The 25587-nt window shown below is 38.2% G+C and overlaps 1 protein-coding gene across 7 annotated transcripts in view; it reads left to right on the forward strand.

Moving 5' to 3' along the window:
• Positions 1-25587, forward strand: part of SYNE2 (spectrin repeat containing nuclear envelope protein 2) — a 317663-nt gene that overhangs the window by 63647 nt on the left and 228429 nt on the right. For all 7 annotated transcript variants that reach the window (XM_065941349.1, XM_065941346.1, XM_065941351.1 and 4 more), the window contains exons 3-8: positions 13236-13297; positions 14474-14569; positions 14679-14756; positions 14845-14937; positions 20049-20230; positions 22411-22607. In XM_065941349.1, the coding sequence (XP_065797421.1) occupies positions 13236-13297; positions 14474-14569; positions 14679-14756; positions 14845-14937; positions 20049-20230; positions 22411-22607 (708 nt within the window). The remainder of the gene's footprint in view (positions 1-13235; positions 13298-14473; positions 14570-14678; positions 14757-14844; positions 14938-20048; positions 20231-22410; positions 22608-25587) is intronic.

The following is a 25587-nucleotide window of genomic DNA, read 5'->3' on the forward strand; positions in this document are numbered from 1 at the left end:
GAGATACTATTCCATTAATGGTTATGCTTTTCCTAAATATAGGCCCTAAGAATAGGGCCCCATTCATTTATTTGTTTATTTGTTACTCAGCAAGTAATTTTTTAAAATGCTTGTGATGTATAAGACACAGTGCTGAGCCCAGGATATGGCACATAGCTTTTGCTGTCCTGAAACAAAGATACAGACCAGTCTGTCGGCAGTATGGTATGATGTGTGCTACAGGAGAGAGGTGACATGGTGTTGTAGAAGTTCAGAGTAGGAATACCTCACTCAGACTTGAGGATCAGGGAAAGCTTCCCATAGGAAGTGATTTCTAAGCTTAGACCTAACATGTGTTAACAGATGAGAAGGCTGAAGTCGGAAAGAGGGTTTCAGGCAGTGGTGACAGCGTATCAAAGCCAGAAGATGTCTGAACGTGGCGCATTCAAGGAAATGGATGTTCAGTGAGGCTGAAGTTTAGAGTTTAAAAGAGAGCGTGAAAAGATGAAGTCATGTAGGGACTTCCCTGGTGGTCCAGTGGTGAAGACTTGGCCTTCCAATTCAGGGGGTGCGGGTTTGTTCCCTGGTTGAGGAGCTAGGATCCCACATGGCTTCAGCCAAAAAACCAAAACATAAAACAGAAGCAATATTGTAACAAATTCAATAAAGACTCTATTTTTTTTTTTAAATGAGGTCATGTAAATGTATAGAGGTTTGACGTTTTTCTTAAGACCAAGAGAAGGCAACAGAAGCATTCTGAGTAGAAGCTTATTCAGAACTGGTGATGTAGAAATCACCCAGGGGGGAGCTGTGGGGTGTGGTCGTATGGGGTGGAATGTGAAGATGGAAGACCAGTTGACTCTGTTACCGCAGTCCAACTGAGGTGCAATGGTCCTGATCTAGGAGCTGTCAGGACAGATAGAGAGAAGTGGGTATCCAGAGATATCTAAATAGGCCCAATTTTCAGAGCTTTGAATTTTTAAAATTTTTATTTTATTTATTTGTTTTTAAAATTTTTATTGGAGTCTAGTTGATTTACAATGTTGTGTTAGTTTTAGGTGCACAGCAAAGTGAATCAGTTATACATACACATATATCCACCCTTTTTTAGATTCTTTTCCCATACAGGCCATTACAGAGTGTTGAGTAGAGTTCCTTGAGCTATACAGTATGTCCTTGTTAGTCATCTGTTCTGTATATAATAGTGTGTATATGCCAATTCCAATCTCCCAATTTATTCCTTCCCCCTCATGGCCTGGTAACCATACGTTTGTTTTCCATATCCATGACTCTACTTCTATTTTGTAAATAAGTTCATTTGTACCCCCTCTTTTTTTTTTTAAGGATCCACATATAAGGGATGTATATGAAAAAAATTTTACTTTATTTCAGTTTTATTGAGATAATTATCAGGGCTTTTTGATTGAGTGGGTGTGGGAAAGGGAGGGAGAAGCAAGTATCAGAGATGACTCAGGTTTATTCTTTAGCAAACGAACAGACAATGGAACCATTCACTGAGGAAAATATGCAGAATAACTTTGGTGGGAGAGGGGGTTGGTTGAGATGGTAACTCAGTTCTGGAAATGTTGAGTTTGAAGTGTCCCTGGGATAATTGAGTGGAGATACCCAGAAGATAGTGGGGTAAACATACACACAGCTCAGGAGAAACGGACACCTGGGCTGAAGGTAAAGATGTGGAAGTGATGAGTGTATAAATGGTAATTGGTTCCGTGGGAGTAGATGACAGTATCTAGCAAAAGAGAAGAAGGGCCTAGACAGAACATTCCAGAGATAAAAGAAGCCAAACAAACCCATAATAGGGCTTGGAAGGGGTGTCCAGAGAAGTAGAAAGAAAACCAGCTGAGTGTGGTATCATGGAATCCTAAGAGAATATTTCAAGAAGGAGAGGGTAGTAAATAGTATCAAAAGTTTCAGGAGTCCAAAAAATACTGACAAGTATCCATGAGGTTAGCAGTGGGCATATTATAAGTGACCCAGCTGAGAATTTAGTGGAGAGGCAGGGAAACAAGCCAGATTTTTGTGGGTTGAGAAGTGAGTGGTAGGTGAGGAAGTGAAGACAGCCAGGGTAGACAATTCTTTTAAGAAGTTTGGGTTTGAAAGGGGGGAGAGAAATAGGGTAATAGCTGGAGGAGACGTAGATCTGGCCTCTCAGCTGATTTTTAATTATAATGAAAAGAACATGGATTTTGGTATCAGACATATCTGGAGTTGGATTTTTCTCTCAGCCAGATGTGACATCTAGAGCACAGTATCCAGGACATAGTAGATTTTCAATAAATGCTTATTGCATGAATGGCTATGAATCCTTCATCTTTTGTATCCACACTTTTCTCATTTACAGAATGCCTGCCTGAGCACTTGACTAGAAATGAAAATGAAGTGTTAGTGGCTCAGTCATATCCGATCTCTGGAATTCCATGGACTGTTGTAGCCTGCCAGGCTCCTCTATCCATGGGATTCTCCAGGGAAGAATACTGGAGTGGATTACCATTTCCAGAAACTTTAAGGAAATAGCCTAATTGTTCCTTACCCTTGAAACCTACTTATTCCTGGACATGGCATGCCTTCTGAGTCCCTTGAAGTGTGTCTTAGGATCCCCATAAATTAGAATAGATTTATACTTGAGTTATTAATTATGTTAACATTCAGAGTTTATTATTTCATTACTATTTTTGCCAGGTCCTTCCTGTTCCCTTGTATTTTCTCAAGAATAAGTCACACGTATAAACCCAATCTAATTACTTCAGTGAGGGGTTTCTCAGAGTGAGCTGTGTGATCCCCCTCAGCCATAATCTCTGGGAATTGGGGCATAGAACCCTGCACTTAACCTCTGACCTCCAGGTGATTAGCTGGCATTCAAAAGCATAAGAATCCTAGATTTGTAATCCACAGCACCATCCCTTTAGCTCACTCTGGCTCTTTTGAACTCAGAAGTCAGAGGTGTGTGGACTGCTGGCTCAAATGGAAGTTGTTCCAGCTCACACCTTCAGAGGAAGGTGATTTTCAGAAGAAAAATGTTCACAGTGTTAATGTGGTTGTTAAAAAGTAGTAGGGAGTGAGAAATATGTGTTAAAAGAAATGTTGTCATTTCTTTGATTTATTCATTCCACAGATATTTTTTTATTGAGCAGCCCAGGTGAGTCAGAAGAGGGTAAGAAAGAAGAGAAACAAAAAGCACCGCAGATCCTAGGAATGTCATCTGCATTGCGGGCTCATTTTCATGTGCTGTAACTGCAAGGTTTGTTTTTGCAGAGAGCCAGGAGCTGTGTTCCGTGTGGCTGGAAACAAAAGCCTCAGTGTGAAGGTCTCAGGTGTTTGCATGAGGGCGCGGTTGCCTCATGTGGCTACACGACCTGGCTGGATCCTACATGCTAAGGCCTAGAGCAGGAATTCCTTGTTGTGTGTCACAGAGTTTCCCAGCCAAGCAAGACCTGAAATCTCTGGATTGACTGGGGGAAAACAGCAGCAAAGCCCCACTTGCACCTTCCAGCCAGATAACCAACAAATACTTTTTGAATCCAAACAACATGAAATGCACTGGGGTATGTACTGCACGCAAGGTGAGGAGCAAAATCAGGGTTGGCCTGTGCTCTCCTGGGGCTAATGAGGAAGCAGATAGTAATCGAAGAAGTTCACAGGTCTTAGCTGTTATTTTGGGGGTAACAGCATTATAGAGATATAATTCAACTTGTGATTCACATACCATGCAGCTCACTCACTTATAGTGTGCAATTCAGTCATTTTTAGTATACTCACAAAGTTGTGCAACCATCACACTTAATTTTAGAATGTCTTTATCATCCCCCACCCCCAAAGAAACCCCATACCCTTTCAATAGTATTCTAAAACCTTCTCCTCCTCCTTGCATCAGCCCTGAACAACCACTGATCTACTTTCTGTGTCTGTAGATTGTCCTATTCTGGATATTTCATACAAATGGAATCATATACTATGTGGTATTTCATGATGGCTTCTTTCAGTTAGCATAATGATTTCAACATTCATCCATGTTGTAGCTATTATTCATTTGTATAGCTCGAGCATTCTGGGCCAAGGATTGGTAGACTTTTTTTGTAAAGAACAAAGTAGTAAATATTTTAACTTGGAGGTCCGTATGGTCTCTGCTACTACGATGCAACTTGGCATTTTAGCATGAACGTAGCTACAGACAATATGTAAATAAATGAATGTGTCTGTGTTCCAAAATAATTTTATTTACAAAAATAGGTGATAGGCTATATTTGGCCTTTGCAGTTATCAGTTGTTGATCTCTGATCTACGTCACAAGTGTTTAATCCTCTTAACAACTCAGGTAGGCTCTGCTATCCCCATTTTACAGATGAAAAGACTGAGGCTCACACCTTGTGTGTGTGGCAAATATGGATCAGACTCAGGTAGTCTGGCTCTAGAGTCCATGCTCTTAACCTTGTCAGTGATTATAAGTTGAGGCAAGTGCTTTAGTAGAGGAAGACGAATTGGCTTAGGTTTCCTTTGGGATGCAACAATTGAGCTGAGCCCTAAGTGTAATTAGAAGTTAAATACGTGAAGGGGAAGGGTGGTACAAGCAGATGTGGCAGGAGGAACATAATTCTAGAGGTCCTGGAGGAAGATGAAGTGTCTTGAGTGCTGGGTACCGGGGAAGGGTAGTGTTAATATATGCTGAGGCTGGAGAGATGCTGTGGGTGAACCACACAGGGCTTCATAGGCTGGTCTGCTTTTGATCCTCAGAGCAGAGAAAACCATCAGAGGGTGGAAAAGCTGCTGTGGGCAGATTTACTAGTTGAAGTGGAGAATAGATTGAAGGGAGCAGAGCCGACAAGATGGGCCATGGCTGCGGTCTGCAGCAGAGCTGATGGTGGACGAGGCAAGAGGGCCGTCAGATGTAGAGAAGGGAGTGCATATGCCAGAGCCACGTGGAGGCAAAGTTGGCAGGGTTTGGCAATAGGCTATACCTGGGGCTGATAAAAGATGGTGGTGTCAAACCCATGAGATGAAAACATGGATGAGAACAAGTCTGGGGAGAAGTAGGGAGGTAGAGTGTGGTTTCAGTCCTGGAATGCTGGTTTGACAGTCAACCTCTGTTTTTTTGGTTTTTTCTTTTTGGCAGTGACAATGTAGATTCTTCAGGGAGGAAGTACTTGAATGAAAAGAACTTTGAGGTAGAGACATGGTTGCATAATGTGCTTACAAGATATGTTAGCTAAGACTTAGCTTCTAAACTCACTTTTCTGATTCAGTAAGTGAGGCCTCAGTCTTGGTACTATTTATTTTTCTTTCTTGTTTGTTTGGCATATGGTTGGTTGTAAGAAAATGTGCTGTAAATTGTCCTCTTGCTTTCTCTGTTGGTTAATGGTCTCCCCTTTGGTTCAGTCACAGGCGTTTTCCTGTTTATTCTTAAGATACTTTAGGCTTTTCTCGTTTTGATTGTGCGTGCCTGTGTGTTTTCTTTCTCTTAATGTGTTTCTTCATTTATTTCTAAATGTTATCATCTCCTTGAGAAACAATAGAAGAGGTGGCCTTATTGTTTTTAATTCCTTTTCTATCGGATAACAGCTTGGGTCAGTTTCTTTGGGATGGCTGTTGGAACACATGGCTAAAATGTGTTGCATTATTGTCTTACTGAATTTATTTATCCTTACTGTGGCTGTCCCAACTAACAAGGAGTTGGCAGGATTGTTTCTGGGGAGAGCAACAGGGCCTCATTAGTACCTGCCCTTTTGTTCAAGACATTTTCTTAGCAGGAGAAAGAAATTGCCCAGGGATTTTTATTTATTCACTTTATTTATTTACTTTTTTGAGTTTATGTTGCTTTTTAATTTTTACAGTGTTGTGTTGGTTTCCGCTGCATAGCAACATGACTCAACCATAATTATACATTATTTTTATATGTATAAAATATATACTCCCCTCTCCCCCATCCCACCCCCTAAGTCATCCCAGAGTGCCAGACTGGTCTCCCTGTGTTATACAACAACTTCTCACCAGCTATCGGTTTTACACATGATGGTGTATATATGTTGATGCTACTTTCTCCATTTCTCCCCCTCTTTCCCTCCCCAACTGTGTCTAAAGTTGCCCAGGGGTTTTTAAAACAAGGATTAGGATAAGACCTAGGCTTAGTAACAGTTGCCAATAAATTCTTCTCCAGGCAACTGACAAGTCAGTTTGAGCCTCAGTCTTTTAATCTTTACTAAATCTTTCAGTCAGCTAAATTTATTGAGTATTTCTTCTCTGCATGGCACTGGGTTAAGAGGAAACAAAAACACAAAAGGATAAAGGTTTAGTTTTAAGGTTTGTACATTAAATAGGAGAGAAGCCACTTACAGGTGCATGACCACAGGACATGAGCAGCAAGTGGTAATTACTGTGAGATAGAAACAAAACTGTTGAGTTTTTCATGGAGCTATCCTGTCATAAAAATACAGATGGGATAATTATAAATACATTACTTTATAACTTGCTCTTTTTCACTTAAGAAAGTACACACACACATGGGCACATATATATCTACTTTGTTCTTTTTACTAGCTAGATATAATTTTCTTCCTTCCTGTTAATGTGGAAAGTTTATGATCTTTTAAAAAATTTTCTTATGGTTTAACAGATGCTTTTCAGCTTTAAATAGTATACCTAAATCATGTTTTTTTGAATGATCAACTTAAAAAAAAAATCATGTATAGTAATTAATTTGCATATTCATTCATTCATTCAGTCGACAAGTTTTGACCCTGTGTCTTTTACTTCTTGGAGCTAGAGACCCAGTGACTAATCAAAACAAATCCTTGCCCTTTAGAGTTTCTTTTCTTTGCTGCCTAATCTAGAAGGGATGTACAGGAGATTGTTAATTAGTGTTGTCTCAGGGCAAGGAAAGTGGGTGTTTGGGGAAGTTAAGAATAACTGAATTCTATTACTGTTTGAAAAAATGTTTTATGAGAGTTATATACTTTCTAATGGTAAAGATTAAAAAAAAAAGATCCAACAAAGTGTTGTGGTAAGCCAGAGCCAGAAGAGACTGTTTCTATTTTGCAAAGGGAACACTGAACAGGATATGTCTTATTTTAACAAATGTCAATCTAACACCCCCCATGTACTGGGTGCTGGGATTTCTGTGGGTCCAGAGGGATATGCAAGAATTGTCCAATCCAGAGGGTACATAGCATATTGATGCAGAAAACAGTGCAACTCAATTGGGGAATTATAGATACTCTGGTTTGGCCAGGGCTGTAGGATATGAGTGGAGAAGTTATGGGAGATGAGTCAGGAAAAAGTTGATCAGAGTCAGATTATGAATGACCTAGAATGTTAGACTAAGAATTCATTAAGGAATTAGGGAATGATCAAAAGATTTTAGTGAGGAGAATGAAAGATCCAAGTAATAAATCTGGGGCCATGTGCAGTAAAGCTGTAATCAGTAATCCACCAGTAGAAAGGGAAATTCCTGGATAGAAGGAGGTTACAAAGCTTCGTTGGTGACCTCATGCAGTAGAGAACCTTCTTGGAGAAGCTACATTGTAGTAATGTATTGCTCTGTATTGTAGTGAAAATGTAAATTAGAGATTCTTATGCCTAGGTGGCTGTCTTTGAGCTTTTAATAACGGGAAGGACTGCTGGAGTCAACATTTTAGGTGAACTTTTGTGAAACTGGACCTTGCTGAGACCCAGTGGCCATGGTAGTTGTATAATGAGCTTAGTAATGAATTTATAATCCACCCTCTTTAATTGAGCTTAACTCAATTTGTTTTCATTTAAGTTCCCCTCCAGCTAAAGATATGAGTTGCCAGCTCACAAAAGGCAGATTGAACAAGAACAAACTCAGGGATTAAATGTATTTTTATGGTAATGATACCTAGAGAAAATCTTTTCCTTCTAATGCCTCCTTTCTCAAACTCAACCAGAGTTTTTCCAAGAATGATAATCAAGGACACCTATATGGGCCTGAATAAAATTCACTGACTACATTTTCCTGCCTTATACATATTTCTTATTTGCCTTAAAAAAACCAGGAGAGAGAATTTCTCACTCTCTCTACTCCTTGGTATTTTAAAAAACTCATCATTATGGTAGATTTTATTATTCTCTTTCTGCTTTTGTTTTTTTTCCATCCCTAACATCTGTTGATTAAAAGGTCCTGTTCTCATTATTTAGCCATAAAAAAGAATGAAGTAATGCCATTTGCAGCAACATGAATGGACCTAGAGATTATCATGCTAAGTGAAGTAAGTCAGACAGAGAAAGACAACTATCTTATGATATCACTTATATGTGAAATCTAAAAATGACACATATGAACTTATTTACAAAACAGAAATAGACGCACAGACTTAGAAAACAAACTTATGGTTACCAAAGGGGAAAGGTGGGGAGGAGGAATAAATTAGGAAGTTGAAATTAACATGTACGTACTATTATATATAAAAGAGATAACAAAGACTGTATAGCACAGGGAACTCTACTCAGTACTCTTCAATAACCTATATGGTAACAGAATATGAAAAAGAACTGGTGTATGTATATACATATATATCTGAATCATTTTGCTGTACACTTGAAACTAACACAACTATACTCCAATATAAAATAAAATTAAATTTAAGAAATTAAAGAAATAGAATAAAAAGAATAAAAGGTCCTATTCTCTTCATGCCATTCTGTGAAAAGTTTTATTATTTTATGAGAAAGTTACTCTGAAAGTTTAAAAAATAAAACCCAACATTAACAAAATCTCACCCACTCAAATTAAGTTGCTTTAAAGCATGTGGATCTCAATTATTTTTTCTCCAATGGGTCAACCTTTGAAAAGAACAAAAGGCTACTTATCTTGCCATAGGGTGAGCTATTTGGCTCTGATTCCTGTTGAATTAATAGCACTTTTCAAGGGTAAGACAGTATGGAAGTGTGGGAAAAAGTGTCAAGGGATAAGTGACATGGCACAGACAAAAACCATTCAGTCGAGTGGTTATAAGGGTGTTTAGTGACACCTGGGACATCTTTGTTTGCTGTTAGCAAAGGGTCCTTGTTGCATTTGAAGGTGTCTGATTTCCAGGATGACCAAGTATCCTGTAAATTTGGACAATGCATTCATTAAAAGCCATGAAATTTCCTTTTTAAAGCTTTTCATGCAGGTTTCAATTGCTAACTGTAGAGTTCCGGGTGGGGATTTGTACTGACTGCTTTTATTAGATTTTAATCAAATTAGGTTGGAGATAACAAGGTTTTCGTTGGAAATTTTTGGTTATTTTATATTTGTTTTATGTAGATTATGGATTGGGTGCTCAACTATTGAGCACCCTTTAATGTGTAAATGAGCTACAACTAATTTCAGCTGGTAATACAGAAAAAATGAAATGGATTTAAAAAGTTGAGGAAATCCAAGAAGGTTCAGTGCATCTTTAATCTCTAGTTAGTCACAAATATATAAAGACCCTAAAATCCCATTTACTCAGGTTCTCTTCATTTTCTCACCCTGAGCTGTCATCAGATTAAAACATTTTTGAGAACTCAAACTAGGTGTCATGCCAGCCATTCAGTTTAACCGTGTTAGAGATTAGTAGGGGTGAATGGGAAGAGTCAAAGGAAAACAGTGTTTTAGAAGATAGAACAGACAGCTTTTCAAAGAAGAAATGCAAACACATAAGGGTAGATTTGACCTTCTCAGTACAGTAAATAAAATATAACAATAATAATTAGTAAAATTATTGTTATTCCTACTCTTTTAGCAAGTATTTAGAATCTGGCCAGACTCTTCCAGGCCCTGGAATATTTCACAGATGAAACATCTTTCTTGTGTGGTGTTTAAATTCTATTGTGAGGAGAGCAAGACATTAAATGATAAACCTACTACATATATGATATACAGAGTGCCTGAGGAACTATGGATAGAAGTTTGTAACATTGTACAGGAAGTGGGGATCAAAACTATCCCCAAGAAAAAGAAATGCGACAAGGCAAAATGGTTGTCTGAGAAGGCCTTATAAATAGCTGAGAAAAGAAGTGAAAGTCAAAGGAGAAAAGGAAAGATATACCCCTCAGAATGCAGAGTTCCAAAGAAGAGCAAAGAGAGATAAGAAAGCCTTCTTAAGTGAACAAAGCAAAGAAATAGAGGAAAACAATTGAATGGAAAAGACTAGAGATCTCTTCAAGAAAATTATAGACACCGAGGGAACATTTTATTTATTTGCATTTATTGCAAAGATGGGCACAATAAAGGACAGAAACAGTAAGGACCTAACAGAAGCAAAAAATATTAAGAAGAGGTAGCCAGAATATGCAGAATATCTGTACAAAAAAGGTCTTAATGGTGGTGATCATACCATGGTGGTATGATCACTCACCTAGAGCCAGAAATCCTGGAGTGTGAAGTCAAATGGGCCTTAGGAAGCATTACTACAAACAAAGCTAGTGGAGGTGATGGAATTCCAGCTGAGCTATTTTGAATCCTAAAAGATGATGCTGTGAAAGTGCTGCACTCAATTTGCCAGCAAATTTGGAAAACTCAGCAGTGGCCACAGGACTGGAAAAGGTCAGTTTTCATTCCAATCCAAAAGAAGGGCAATGCCAGAGAATGTTCAGACTATCACACAACTGCACTCATTTCACATGCTGGCAAGGTCATGCTCAACATCCTTTAAGTCAGGCTTCAAAAGTATGTGAACCAAAAACTTCCAGATGTTCAAACTGGATTTAGAAATAGTAGAGGAACCAGAGATCAAATTGCCAATGTCTGTTGAATCATCAAAAAAGCAAAGGAATTCCAAAAAACATCTATGTCTGCCTCATTGACTATGCTAAAGCCTTTGACTGTGTGGATCACAACAAATTGTGGAAAATTCTTCAAGAGATGGGAATACTGGACCATCTTACCTGCCTCCTGAGAAACTTGTATGCAAGTCAAGAAGCAACAGGTAGAACCAGAATGGAACAACAGACTGGTTCAAAATTGGGAAAGGAATATGTCAAGGTTGTATATTGTCACCCTGCTTTTTTAACTTATATGCAGAGTACATCATGCGAAATGCTGGACTAGATGAAGCACAAGCTGGAATCAAGATTGCCAGAAGAAATATCAATAACCTCAGATATGCAGATGATACCACTCTTATGGCAGAAAGTGAAGAGGAACTAAAGAACCTCTTGATGAAGGTGAAAGAGGAGAGTGAAAACTCTCCTTAAACTTAAAACTCAACATTCAAAAAGCTTAAAACTCAACATTCAAAAAACAAAGATTATGGCATCTGTTCCCATCAACTCATGGCAAATAGATGGGGGGAGAAAAAGACAACAGTGACAGACTTTATTTTCTTGGGCTCCAAAATCACTACAGATGGTGACTTCAGTCATGAAATTAAAAGACTATTGCTTCTTAGAAAAAAGCTATGACAAACAGTGTATTAAAAAGCAGAGACATCACTTTGCTGACAAAGGTCTGTATAGTCAGAGCTATGGTTTTTCCAGTAGTCATCTACACATGGTGATAGCTGGAACATAAAGAAGGCTGAGCACTGAAGAAATGATGAACTGTGGGGCTGGAGCAGGCTCTTGAGAGTCCCTTTGACAACAAGAGATCAAACCAGTCAGTCCTAAAGGAAATCAACCCTGAATAGACATTGGAAGGACTGATGCTGAAGCTGAAGCTCCAATACTTTGGCCACCTGATACGAAGAGCCGACTCACTGGAAAAGACCTTGATGCTGGGAAAGATTAAGGGCAGGAGGAGAAGGGGGTGACAGAGGATGAGATGGATGAATGGCATCATCGATTCAATGGCCATGAGTTTGAGCAAACTCTAGGAGATGGTGAAGCACAGGGAAGCCTGGCATGCTGCAGTCCATGGATTCACAAAGCGTGGGTCACAAGTGAGCGACTGAACAACAATACTACCTATGTAGCTTGCATAGAATGTTAAAGGTGGTAAGTACTGTAGAAAAGAAAAAAATCAAGCAGGACAACAGGCAGAAGAAATAGTGTTGTTACAGTTTAAACTAGGAGGGTCAGAATAGACCTTTACAGATGAGTGCCATTTAAACCAAGATTTGAAGGAGATGAGGGAGTTAGCTTGTGGAGATATCTGTAGGAGGAGTATTCCTGGAAGAAAAGAGAGCTAGTGCAAAAGCCGTTAGGTGGGAATGTGTTTAGAGAATTTGAAGAAACAAACAAGTAAAAAACCAGGTAGGCCAGAGTGGTTGGAGTGGAATGAGCAAAAGGAAGATGGTGGGGTGAGGGAGGGAGGCAGGTGGTGTGGGACTTGTAGCCATTTTAAGGAGTGAAGTGAGGAGCCTTTGCACAGTCTGGAGCAGAGCGGTTTCCTGATCTGAGTTAACACGGACCAGGATGGTTATAGTGAAGGTGGGGAGAAGTGGTCATATTCTGAATGTATTTTGAAGGTGAACCTAAGAGGATTTCCTGAGGCATTGGATATGCAGTGTGAGAGAAAGAGAGACGGCAGCGTGTGATGTAGGAGGAAGACAGAGTGTAGGGGAAGCATGGTGTTGGTGTGGGCTCTCTCTTGCCCCAGGAAGGAAGAGAAGACCCCTCTCAAGTGTTCGAACCTTTCCGGGGACCCTCTGCCCGGGGAGTCAGAATGAGAGCTGGCACTTGCTCTGTGTTTCCTCGTTGCCAAGGTCCGTTCACCTCGAGTGAATCACTAACAGTCTCCACAGTGTGTGCTATCCACCGTCTTCCACGAGGGACCTGCTACTCAGCAACAGAGGCAGGATTTGAACTCAGGTCTCTCTAATTGCAGCTCATTTATGGTGAATTCAGTGGCAATATATTCTTCATGATAATTACTCATGATAAATGTCAAGACTAAACTGCCACAACTTTCTGAGCCTTTTGGATGTTTTCAGGTGTTCTGGGTTTATCTGAAGTTCCGAGTGTTGTTGGCTTATACTGCAAGTCCTTTTGGATTATCAACTTTTTTTTTTTTTGCTTCTTTACAGGTCTTTGTACAACACTGTCAAGGTTATGTAGGGGCTTAATTCTTTTGTTAGTAAAAAGTGTTAAAAAACCATTGTCGCTTGCAGTTAATCTGTGGGTTTAAAAAACGTCTCATATCCACATGTTATATTCAAAATATTTCTTGGACAAAACCTGAATTGTAGACTAAGTTCCAAGAAAGTTTATAAGATTGTGAAACACATGCATATTCCCGGAGTGACAGACCTTTAATGCTCTGATTTGTTCAAATGGCTTCTGAGGCTTCTCATTTTCTAACTGCCATTGTCCTTTTTAAATAGCTGAACAAGAAGACACTCAGAAGAAAACCTTCACCTGCTGGATAAATTCACAGTTGGCAAAGGTGAGGAAAAACAAAGCAAATCAAGCTAAAAATATATGTGATTCCTCCTGTTCTCTCCTGTTTTGGTCTCCAAAATGGCAATGGTGACAGGTAAAAGAGTGAAGGAATGTGTTGAATGTCACCTTGATCTTTGCTATTCTTTTTCGATATGTTTGTTATTCTTTCCCAACACTAAAAGGGGGCACTTCTGTTAAGGATGTGGGAGACAGTGCTATGAAATATTTAAAGCAGCAGCATCTGTTTTATCAAATGAAATTATAACAGGAAGTCCTATATATTGAGTGTTATGTTAGACACTGGTAAGTTCTTCAAATGTACTGACTACTCATTACATTTCATTGAATTCACAACATCCCATGATATAGATAGTGTTGTTTCTATTTAAAAAACAAGGAATGTAAGGCACGGAGACGTTGTGTGACTTCTCGAAGGTCCCACAGCTTATAAGCGATAGTGTAGTAGTGTAGTTTTAGTTTCTCATGCAACCCCATGCATGGACTCATGAAGCCCACCAGGCTCCTCTGTCCATGGGATTCTCCAGGCAAGCCTACAAGAGGGGTTGCCTTTCCTGCTCCAGGGTATCTTCCCAACCCAGGGATCAAATCTGGGTTTCTGGCATTGCAGGCAGATTCTTTACCATCTGAGCCACCAGGGAAGCCATGAGTGGTAGCACTGGGATGCAGACCCAGGCAGTCTGGACCTGAGACCTTGATCTTAATCTCTGTGCCATCCTGGCTCTCATTGATGCCAAGTGCCTGGAGTAACCTAGATACAAAAATGAATGAACCTCTCTCACAGGCTACCCATCCTAGCCCAATGCTTGTAGTTCTAAAAAGAATAAATTCATAAACAGGTCATTTCAGAAATCTCTCCAAATGGGTCACTACTGGCTGATTCTATCTTGAATGCCACTTTTCCGCACAGGTTTTAAGTTCTCAGTGAAAGCTGAAAGGGTGTTGTGTTATTGGAAATCTACTGTGAGTTAAGTTCGCTTCTTTTCTTAACATGTTTGGATGTAGAACTTTGTGTGTTTTCTATCACCCTGTTATTTAAGAAGAAAATCACTACCGAATCTTAGCTTTTGCAAAGATCCTAAAGCACGTTTTTGAGATTCTTCATGTTACCATGTTTTCGTCCCAAACTGTTAATGATTACTTTTCTTGTGACCTTTGCTAGCACACCCCTCCCTCAGTTGTAACAGACCTGTTCACAGACATTAAAAAGGGGCATGTCCTCTTGGACCTGCTGGAAGTACTCTCAGGACAGCAATTGGTAAGTTTTTAAAATTAAGTCAGTAAGCTTTTAAAATGACATTAAGAAATTTTGTGGATTAAAAAAAAAATCACATTTCTGAGTAATATATTTTGCTTGAATTTCATAGCCTCGAGATAAAGGATCTAATACATTCCAGTGTAGAATCAATATAGAAAATGCTCTGACATTCCTAAAAAACCAATCAGTGAGTATGAAATTCACATGAAAATTAGTTGGGGAGATTAATGCTGTGAAATAATTTCTCTTTTCTAACCTGCATTTTTCTTTTCCAGATCAAGCTAATAAATATTCATGTTACTGATATCATAGATGGAAACCCATCCATTATTCTTGGCCTCATTTGGACAATTATACTGCACTTTCATGTGAGTAGTTTGATATGAAAAATATTCCTCTTCTAATTAGCACAGTATAAAACAAGTAGTGCAGAAGTGTGACTTGACGCTAGAGCTTCTTTAGAAATGGGACCCTTTGGAAGTCTTTTCAGGTGAAAACTATATAGCCGACCTTTTGTCACTTATGGTACTCTTCAATTGAAAATTGAATACAAAATTATCATCATATACTGAAATAGCATATATGTATCAGCCCCAGCCTGAATAGGACTTGCCATGGTAAATTTTTGTTTATTATTGTTTACTCTGGCAGAAAAGAGAATAGGAAGCTTTTGGAGGAAATTCTGGAAAATTAACCCATTAAACTTGGTAAAAAGCTCCCTATTTTTGAGGTCCCTTTTCTGTTCTAATAGTCCTGCAACGTCTAGTTCTGTCCCAAGATTGACTCATAACTTTTCTTTCATTCCATGAGTATTTTTGAGTACCTACTATGTGCTTGCTTTTGTGCTAGGACACTAAGAAAATAATAGCAAATAAGATGATTATAGTCCTGACTTTATGACACTTATGATTGATAAATACATACTTTCAGGCCTGAAATTTTGAATTAGTGCATGTTTTCTGGAGCTACTTAAAAAGTTTACATGTAGGTTATCTCCATAATTACTTTAAAAATAACTTTAAAAATTATATGTAAAGCAAGTGCTTGTTTTAGGAAACATAGAAAATAACATAACTAATTTATATAAAATTTCAAACAAAATGAGACTTTGTATCATTTGCAAGGTGAGACTTTGTATCATTTCTGATTACCTATATCTGTAGTTATAGTAGAATAATATGCATGAGGATGATGAAAACTAAATTTAGGATTTGGAGTTTTTTCCTCTGGGAAGGGAAGGAAATGGAATTGAATGCACAAAGACAGAGGCTCAAAACTGTGTTTTGTTTCTTTAAAAATTATGAACTAAATGTGGTAAAATGTTAAAATTTGATAATTCATAGGCATGTTAAATATTTTTCCATACTTTTTAGGGTATTTGAAATATAAATTAAAATTTCAACATAGATAATAAAGAGAAAGTGATCTAGAACTTCACCACTCACAGATAACCACTTCAGTTAATTTGATGTACATAATATAGCAGGAATTAATACATATATTCGTGTATGTCTGTCTTAAACAAAACAGGATTGTGCTGTCCATATTGTATTCAAGTTATCCTAATTATCATCTTTCTGGGTTTATATATATTATAATGGAAGCATGGTGTTCTATAGTAAAGCATAATATTTCATTAATGGACTCAAAATGCCCACAGTTTTTTGTGACTGTAAGCAATTCCAAAAAGATTATCCTTAAGATAAAACTTTTGCATATAATCTTAATCATTCCCATGGGCCAAATTCCTCGAAACAGCATTCTTGGTCCATAACGTTTGCAAAATAAAAGCTTTAAAAAATTTTGTTTTAAGATTGTCAATGAATTTTTGGTAAGAGTATAACACACATAGAGAAAAAGGTACAAATCTTCAGTGTAGAGCTTGATGAATTTTCATAAATTAAACACGTCCATCCATGTAACCACCATGTAACTGAAGACAGAAAGATAGAACATGGCCAGCATGTCAGAGCCCCAGGTCTTTCTCCCAGTCTCTGCTCTCCTTCCCTAAAGATAACCACTACTTTGATCTTTATCATTGGTTAGTTTACCATTTTAAACACAATATAAAGGGAATTATACTGAATTCTTTTGCATACACTATATAATACTCTTTTGTATCTGACTTATTTTATTTAACATCATGTCTGTGAGATTCATCCTCTTAGAGTTTTTTCTTTTCATTGCTGTGTATGAATATACCAGTGCATGAATATACTAGAACTTATTTACCATTCTGCTGTTGATGAACATTTCTTTTGTTGCTAGTTTTAAGCTGTTACAAATAAAGCTGCTAAGAATGTTCTTGTATATGCCATTTGGTGCCTTTGGTGGCCTCATTTCTGTTGCATATTTATCTAGGACTGTAACTGCTAGGCTTTAGAGCATATGATCTCTTTAGTAGATCACTGCCCAACAGTTTTTCGAACTTATTCTGATTTGCACTATTATCAGTTTGAGAGTTCTTTGCACCAATTCTCACTAATACTTGACATTAAAAAAAAAAACCCAACACATTTATTTTAGTTATTCTGCTATGTGTAATGATTTATAGAAGTTTTAAAATATATTCTGGATCCAAGTCCTTTGTTGGGTATATATATAAATTGCAAATATCTTCTCTGACTCTGTGACTTGCCTTTTCAATCCTTTAATTAACAGACATTCATAATTTTAATGTAGTTCAAATTTACCAGCTTTTTTTTTTCTTGATGGCTAGGACACGACTGAGCGACTTCACTTTCACTTCTCAATTTCATGCATTGGAGAAGGAAATGGCAACCACTCCAGTGTTCTTGCCTGGAGAATCCCAGGGACGGGGGAGCCTAGTGGGTTGCCATCTATGGGGTCACACAGAGTCGGACACAACTGAAGCGACTTAGCAGCAGCAGCAGCAGTACTTTTTAATGTCTTTTAAAGAATTCTTTCTCATTGCTGATACCATGGAGATATTCTCTTACTTTCTAGAATAGCTCTTTCCAGTAGAACTTTCTGCAATAATGGAAATGTTCTATACTTATACTGTACAGAACAATAGATACTAGCCACCTATGGCTATTGAACACTTAAAGTGTGGCTAATATGTCTGAGGAATTAAATTTAAAAATTTTAAAAATTAAATAGTCACATGTGGCTAGTGGCTATAATATTGGACAGCACATCTCTAAGAGCTTAATTATTTCACATGTTACATTTAGATCTGTAGTCTTTTAAGAATGAATTGATTTGTCTGTACACCTGAAACTAATACAACATTGCAAATCAAATATACTTCAATACAGAGTTAAAAAGAAGAATAAATTGATTTGTGTGAATATGTCATTTAATGCAATCAAGATTTATTTTTTTCCATATGGCTATCCAGTTGACCCAACACTAATTTTCTTTTTCCTTGCTTTAAAACTGAGAACTTGACTGAGTTAGGGATTACCAAGGGCATTGATAAGCATTAAAAATCTTAACTTACAGAAATTGATACTTTTTGCAGGGGAGTGAACAAATATCACATTTTCCCAATAGTTAGGATATATAAGGAAGAAAAAAATGTCCCTTTACTTAGGGTCTTGAAAGATACTAAACACATCTAGTATAATTACTAGGCAACTTTTAAGCAGTTGTGTGCAGAATAGCTTTCTCATTTCCAGAACACTTTTTGTCTTCTGTTTGCTGTGATAGCAAGTGTCTACACTTTCTGTGCTTTTCTCTTTCTCTTTTTTTTCCAATTGTAGGAAAATTGCTTTACAATGTGTTGGTTTCTGCTGTATGTTCATGAATCAGTCATAGTGCACATATACCCCTCCTTCTTGAGCCTCCCACCCCTCTAGGTCATCACAGCACTGAGCTGAGCTCCCGTGCCACGCAGCAGCTTTCCGCAGCTGTCTGTTTTACACATGGTGGTGTATACATTGTCAGTGCTACTCTCCAGTTCATCCAACCCTCCCCTTTCTCCTGCTTCACGTGTCCCTGTGTCCAACATTAACTGAAGTGACCATCGTTTTCCTACTACGCTATAGCATCACCTTCATAAATCAAGTAGTCATGTAGGTATGGCTCCATTTTCAGATTGTTCTGTCCCATCGTTTATCCTTGCACCAAGTCTATACTAGATTAACTTCTTCAGCTGTATAGTCAGTCTTAATATCTGACAGTGTGCTGTCCTACTTGTTTATTAAGATTACCTTGGCTTCTCTGCTCTTTGTATTTCCATATAATTTTTTTTATTGAGATGTAGTTGAGATATACCATTGGGTAAACTTATTGTTAATTTACACACACAACCTCCTGGAATTTTAATGAGGATTGATTAAAGTATAAAATCATTTGGAAAAAGTTGACATCTCTTAAATAATTAATCTTTTAATCCATGAATATAGTATTTTCATTTTTGTTCTGTTCAAAAGATTTAAAAATTTTCATTATGGTTTCTCATTTGACTGATGGGTTCTATAACAGTCTATGACTTAATTTTCAAATATTTGAAGTTTATTTGTTATATCTTCACTAATTTATAGTTTAATTTCAGCATGGTCAGAAAATATAATCTGAATTATTTCAGTCCTTCAAAATTTCTGTGTCTTGCTTTATGGCTCAGCATGTCAATTTTGGTAAATAGTCTATATTTACATGAATATATTTATATAAATATACATGCACTGGGTGCCATTTTAGGTGCAAGGCAGTATGCAAGCCAGATCAGGTTTGCTCATTGTGTTGGTCACACCTACTATTAATGATTATTTGGGAAATCTGCAATCATTGAAAAAAGTGTACATCTTTCAATACCATATCTGTTTCTGGATCTGTCTTTTAACATTTTCTGTAGGTATTATCATATTGCCATCCAAGAAATCTGAATCAATTTATGTGTTTCCAGCAACGTATGAATATTCATCACTGACTGTTATCTTTAAAAAATTTTTGCCTGCATTACAAGTGAAAACACTGTCCTCTTGCTGTATACATTTAGATTTCTGAAATGATCAGTGAGGTTATTTTTCATATACTTAAGAGCAATTTTTCCCCCTCTTGAAACTTAACATCTCCATGTGTTTGATTATTTTTTCCTGTATGTGTATTTGTTTTTTAATGGTTTATAACCAAGGATGCATTTTAATTGACCCAGTCTCTCCAGAAACTTTCTTGACTAGCTCAGTTAAGCTCAGTTGAGTTTTGATGGACATGTGTTGAGCACCAGTGAAGTGCTCTATAAGCATGGTTGTGGGGGGTGAATAGATGCCTGCCCTCGGTGTGGAACACCGTGCCTGGGTGAGGGCAGGGGTGACAGAAGTCCACTGAAAGAAAACCAAAGTGTACCCCAGATGCCAAGTGCCATTGTTCAGGGGCTTGTGCAGTGCTCATTTTAACAGTAAACTGTTACTGTTAAGTGATACTTTGTAGGCCTTGTTTTGGCTGAAGGTTTTGTCTCAGTGCTGCTAACTTATGATTCTGTACACATTAACAGTTATTATGTCTTCCTTAGATTGAGGAGCTTGCCCGGACTCTTCCTGGCAATTACAGTCAGCCTTCCCTGGACACTGTGAGTGCAGCTGACTCCTCTCCTACCTCAAGTCCTCCAGCTAAGAAATGCTCCAAAGTCCAAGAAAGATGGCGGATGTCTGCAAAGAAGGCTCTTCTCCAGTGGGCTCAGGAGCAGTGTGCCTCGTAAGTAGCTTGCTGTGACCAGGGGAGACGCAACCTTACTGACCTCCAGGTCTGAAAATCTGGCCAAATAGGTATAACAGCTACCTGAAAGCTTCCCTCTCCTAAGAAGAAAATGCTCACTCTCTCCTTCCTCTCATATTGAATTTTTCACTTGTAGATGTCTGTGAGCTCAGCCACTCTTGGTTTTAAAGACCAGAAGTGTGGTATCACCTGAAACTTACCTCATCCCGTTCCCACGTGTAGGTGGCCCTTTATGGTATACAAATAAAGTAATCTTCAAATATCCTTTATTTAGGCACAATTCCCTTATGCATCTGGAAGGTGGATTTAGATTTTATGCTAGGAGTTCTTTAAAAGTCAAGACTGTGTTAGTTGACTGTGTATTCTCTTAATTTTAGCCTTCTATGTGTTCACGGTATAGTTGGCAGGGGTAGGAAGAGGATTTCCTTTATCTGAGGGGATCATGGAGTGCCTTTCTGAGGGGACCTTTGAGCTGAGACCTGAAGAGATAGCTTTAAGCATATGAAGATTGGGGAGAAAGAGTGTTCAGGCAGAAGGATTAAAAGGGCTATCTAGAAACAGGAATGAGGCTGGTGTTGCTATGTTTTGGAAGGTGGAGATACTGAAAAATATCCTCTGAACTGAAAAGGAACTTTTAAGACTGAAGAACGAAGTGGGCAACTCCATAAAGTGCAATTGTGAAGTTTATTGTGGGTCACTTATAGGCAGGATCAGGCAGACAGGGATCCAGAGGCACTCCATGCCTCCAAAAGGGGTAAAGGGGGATTTAAAGGGGCCAAAGCTAAAAAACAGAATCAGTTACAAAGGGAGAGGTATGTCTGCACCAACAGGAACCAGGGGTTTTTTCCTCTCCCTGGGGGTCTTGACCATTAACCATCTGTGTCAGCAAAAGGCATTCTTCCAGTTTTCATATCAGATGAAGGCAAGAGAAAAAGTTGATGGGGAACTTATCTGGCTTGGGCACATTCCTCGTGAGCAGGCCAAGCCCGGTCATGCAGAGAGAAGAGGGAATGGGACTGCAGGCCTAAGCTGGAGCTGACAAAGTGGAGTCAGTGTGGTCCAGCCACACTGCAGCATTGTAAGAATGGAGAGATAGGTGGGAGAGGTCAGGAGGAGCCAAAGCTTGTAAGGCCTTGTGGGCCAGAGTGAGTGATGTTATTCTAAATATAATGCAAACTATGATGTTTTTTTCAAATAATTTTTTATTGTGATAAAATATCCATAACAAAATTTACCGCTTTAACAATTTTTTAAGGGTACAGTTCAGTGACATTAAGTACATTCACAGTTGTGTAACCATCACTGCTAACTGTCTGCAGAACTTTTTTCATCTTGCGGAACTAAAGCTTTGTAACTGTTTAACACCTCCCAACCCTGCTTCCCTTCAGCCTCTGGCCACCAGAGGCCTACTTTCTTTACCAATGAATTTCATTCTGCAAGGTACCTTATATGAGCGGAATCATATAGTAGTTTTCCTTTTGTGACTGGCTTATTTCATTCAGCATCATATCCTTAAGTTTTATCCATGTTATAGCATGTGCCAGAATTTCATTACTTTTTGGACTAAATATTTCATTGTATGAACACGCTACATTTTGTTTATCCATTCATTCATAATTGGTTCTAAGCAGAGGAGTAACAAAGGCAGTTGTCTATCCAGTTAACTATTGACCATTGACTTGGCACAAAATATTGTTTAATTTTTTCCAATGAGAAATAAAATTATTTCTTCCAGTGAAAAGAACTTTATGATTCGTAGAGATCCAAACTTAGTCAAGCCAACAGATTGTTGAATGAAGAGCATTAAACTTGAGTATCACTGTTATGTAAAGAACTTTTAAAGACAGATTTCAGGCCCACTTCCAGAGTATGATTCAGGTAGACCTGGAGTTGGGCCTGAGAATTTCTACCTACGGTCCAAGTGATGCCATTACTGCTGGGCCAGGGACCACACTTTGAGAACCAATATTTTGTAGTGTCATGAGCCTCATCAAACTTTGCATTTTACTTTAATTTGACCTCATGATTAAAATAAAATACTTTTTAGGTTGACTGACATAATTTGATTTGCTGAAATTTAAGTCCTGATGAATAGAGTGGAGGTACTTTGATATAGTCTTTTAAATAGTATTTTTAATGTTTTTATTCTTTTATGATAGGTATGAATCTGTCAGTGTGACAGATTTTAAGTCAAGCTGGAGAAATGGGATGGCTTTTCTGGCTGTCATTCATGCCTTGAGACCAGACTTGATTGACATGAAGAGTGTGAAGCATAGATCCAACAGGGACAATCTGAAAGAGGCCTTTAGAATTGCGGAACAAGAATTAAAAATCCCCAAAATGCTGGAACCAGAAGGTAAATAAGCTTCTTTCTTGTTGAAACAATGTCCAGTGTGAAGAGGATTTGAAAATAGTATCCACATATGAGCAAACATAGCAGCATGATATTAAGTCCTGGAGGGTTTAACTTTAAACTCTTTATTTAATTTCATGAAAGTAAGAATTCCTACCAATTACTTAAACTTAGTACTTGCAGGAATGATGTCATACTTGAAAGCAAATGATGCTGTTTTGCAGAATAATGTGAGTCTTTGTCTTAATTCTCTTTTATTGTGTTCTGTATTATGTCCTCCTTGATTTGATAATTCTTTTCTAAAATTTCTCAAGTAAGATATTACTCTGAGTTGTCTAGGTGGCTCAGATGGTAAAGAGTCTGCCTGCAATGCTAAAAACCAGGGTTCAATCCCTGGGTTGGGAAGATCCCCTGGAGAAGGGCATGGCAACCCACTCCAGTGTTCTTGTCTGGAGAATTCCATGGACAGCGGAACCTGGTGGGCTACAGTCCATGGGATCACAAGACGTCAGAGATGACTGACTGACACTTTTCACTTGAGTTGTCTATTGTCTCTGTACCTCCCTTTTCCTATTCCCTCCCCCTAATTAAAGCTGGGCCTCTGTGAGGACAGAACTACTTTCTCTGTTTCTTCCTCTGTGGCTGGCCCAGCTTTGCCATTGACTGTGCTCAGTTTTGTTGGATTGTTAACAACAGTAGCAAAATCCTAAATACTGGCTATATTCAGAGAGATAACTATCAGGTTATATTTAACTTCATGAAATTAAGATTTAAAAAATTCAGTTCTGGAAAAGCACTGTACTTTGGATTGCATTGTTTCCTAATGTGCGTGCTAAGTTGCTTCTGTCGTGTATGACTGTTTGCGGCCCTGTGGACGTAGCCTGCCAGGCTCCTCTGTCCATGGGATTCTCCAGGCAAAAATACTGGAGTGGATTGCCATGCCCTCCTCCAGGGGATCTTCTTGACCTAGGGATCAAACCTTATGTCTCCTGCATTGGCAGGAGGGTTCTTTCCCATTAGCGCCACCTGGGAAGCCCCTTCATAATGTACCCAAAGCTTATTTATTTATTAAAACAAACAAACAAAACACCAGTAAGGTCATAAAAATGGCATGTGGTGAAAGTTACAATGAACTAACAGGTCAAGAGGTACAAATTCTAGTCTCGGCCCAACAACAGGGTGTGTAGGTCAGTGTTTAATATTAGGCTTTCTGAAACAGGTGTGTAGGGGTGTGTGTGTGTGCGTATATATATATGTGTGTATATGCATATATACATATATATGTGTGTGTATATATATATATATGCACATACACATGTCTAAAGGATGTGTGGCACAGTTGATAAATAAAAATATATGATGCACTTTATTAGAACTTTCATATAGCCCCCAGATGCCTTTGTTGATTTTTGCCAAACTCCTATATCCATCTGTAGTCAACCTCTGGTTGTAGTTGCTGAACCGGTATAGTTCTGACATCAGTGTGGGTGGATAACTCCTTTGCATTAATGAGTAAGTGGAACAGCAAAGAGGCATGTCAGAGCTTCACTTGTTCTTCAGTGATGTGAATGACTTTTTTGCTGAAAGAATGCTGGAGGAATTTGAGTTTTATTCTAGTCACAGTTTGACAGCTATAGACAGGACATACTTTTAAGATTAATCTGCATTATTAACAATTTCTCCATCTCTTTCTTAGCACCCAGAAAGTGTTAGTCTCTCAGTCGTGTCTAACTCTTTGTGATCCCATGGACTGTAGCCTACCAGGCTTCACTGTCCTTGAAATTCTCCAGGCAAGAATACTGGAGTGGGTAGCCATTCCCTTTTCCAGGGGATCTTCCCAACTTAGGGATTGAACTTGAGTCTCTTTCATTGCAGGTTTCTTTACCATCTGAGTTACCAGGGTAGCCCTCTTAGCTCTCAAGAAAATAGCAAATCAAGCCCTCATTTGCTGATTTTCTGTGGTATAAGTCTTGCCACCCATGTGAAGTCACTAAACACATTGGGTAAAGATGCACAGTAGTATATCATTGTATATTATTTCTATCTTACAGATACTATAAGCATAGCCCCAGGAGTGTGGATAAGTAAAATGCAAAGAAATAGTTGAGTACCGATGAGTTTTTAGTATTTATTACCCTTGTTTTAATATAATTTATGTAATTGTACATTTATATAAATTAATTTTTAATGCTGACATTAAATTTTAACAACTGACTTATGAAACTGATGAAAATGTAATGATCAGCTCTCTCAAGCTGGTATAAACACATCACTGACTGAGTTGACTATGGTTTTGTCATTTAACCTTTCTGGTTTTAAATAGCCTTATTAGGATATATTTACATACCATATGGTGTACCCATTTGACTCTACAATTGAATGGTTTTTAGTATATTCACAAAATTTTGCAACCATCATTACAATCAAATTTAGAACATTTTCAGCACCCCCTAAATAAACCCAGGCAGCCCATTAGTAGTCACTCGCCATTTCTGTAACCTCCCAACCCTACCAACCATGCCCCACTCCCCACTCATAGCCCTAGGCAACCGCTAATCTACTTTCTGTCTCTGTAGATTTGCCAATTCTGGAAATTTCATATGAATGGAATCATACAAATACCTGGCTTTTTGTGACTGGCTTTCTGTATTTTATTTTGCTGACAAAGCAAGAGAATTTTGGGGGGACGTTTGCCTGGGTGGGGAGCAGCGGGGTAAGGAACCCAGAACTGCTCTGTGACTGATTTCTTTAAATTAGCATAATGTTCAAAGTTCACCGATAATATGTTGCAACATTTATTGATACTTCATTTCTTTTTTACTTTTTGATATATTTTATTTTTAGGAACAGTTTTAGATATACAGGAAAATTGAGAAGATAGTACAATAAGTTCCTGTATACCCCACACCCTGTTTTCCCTATTGTTAATATCTTAGTACTGTACACTAGTTACAATTAATGGGTCAATATTGTTATGTTATAA

Source organism: Muntiacus reevesi, chromosome 7, assembly GCF_963930625.1.
Source record: "Muntiacus reevesi chromosome 7, mMunRee1.1, whole genome shotgun sequence".
NCBI lineage: Eukaryota > Metazoa > Chordata > Mammalia > Artiodactyla > Cervidae > Muntiacus > Muntiacus reevesi.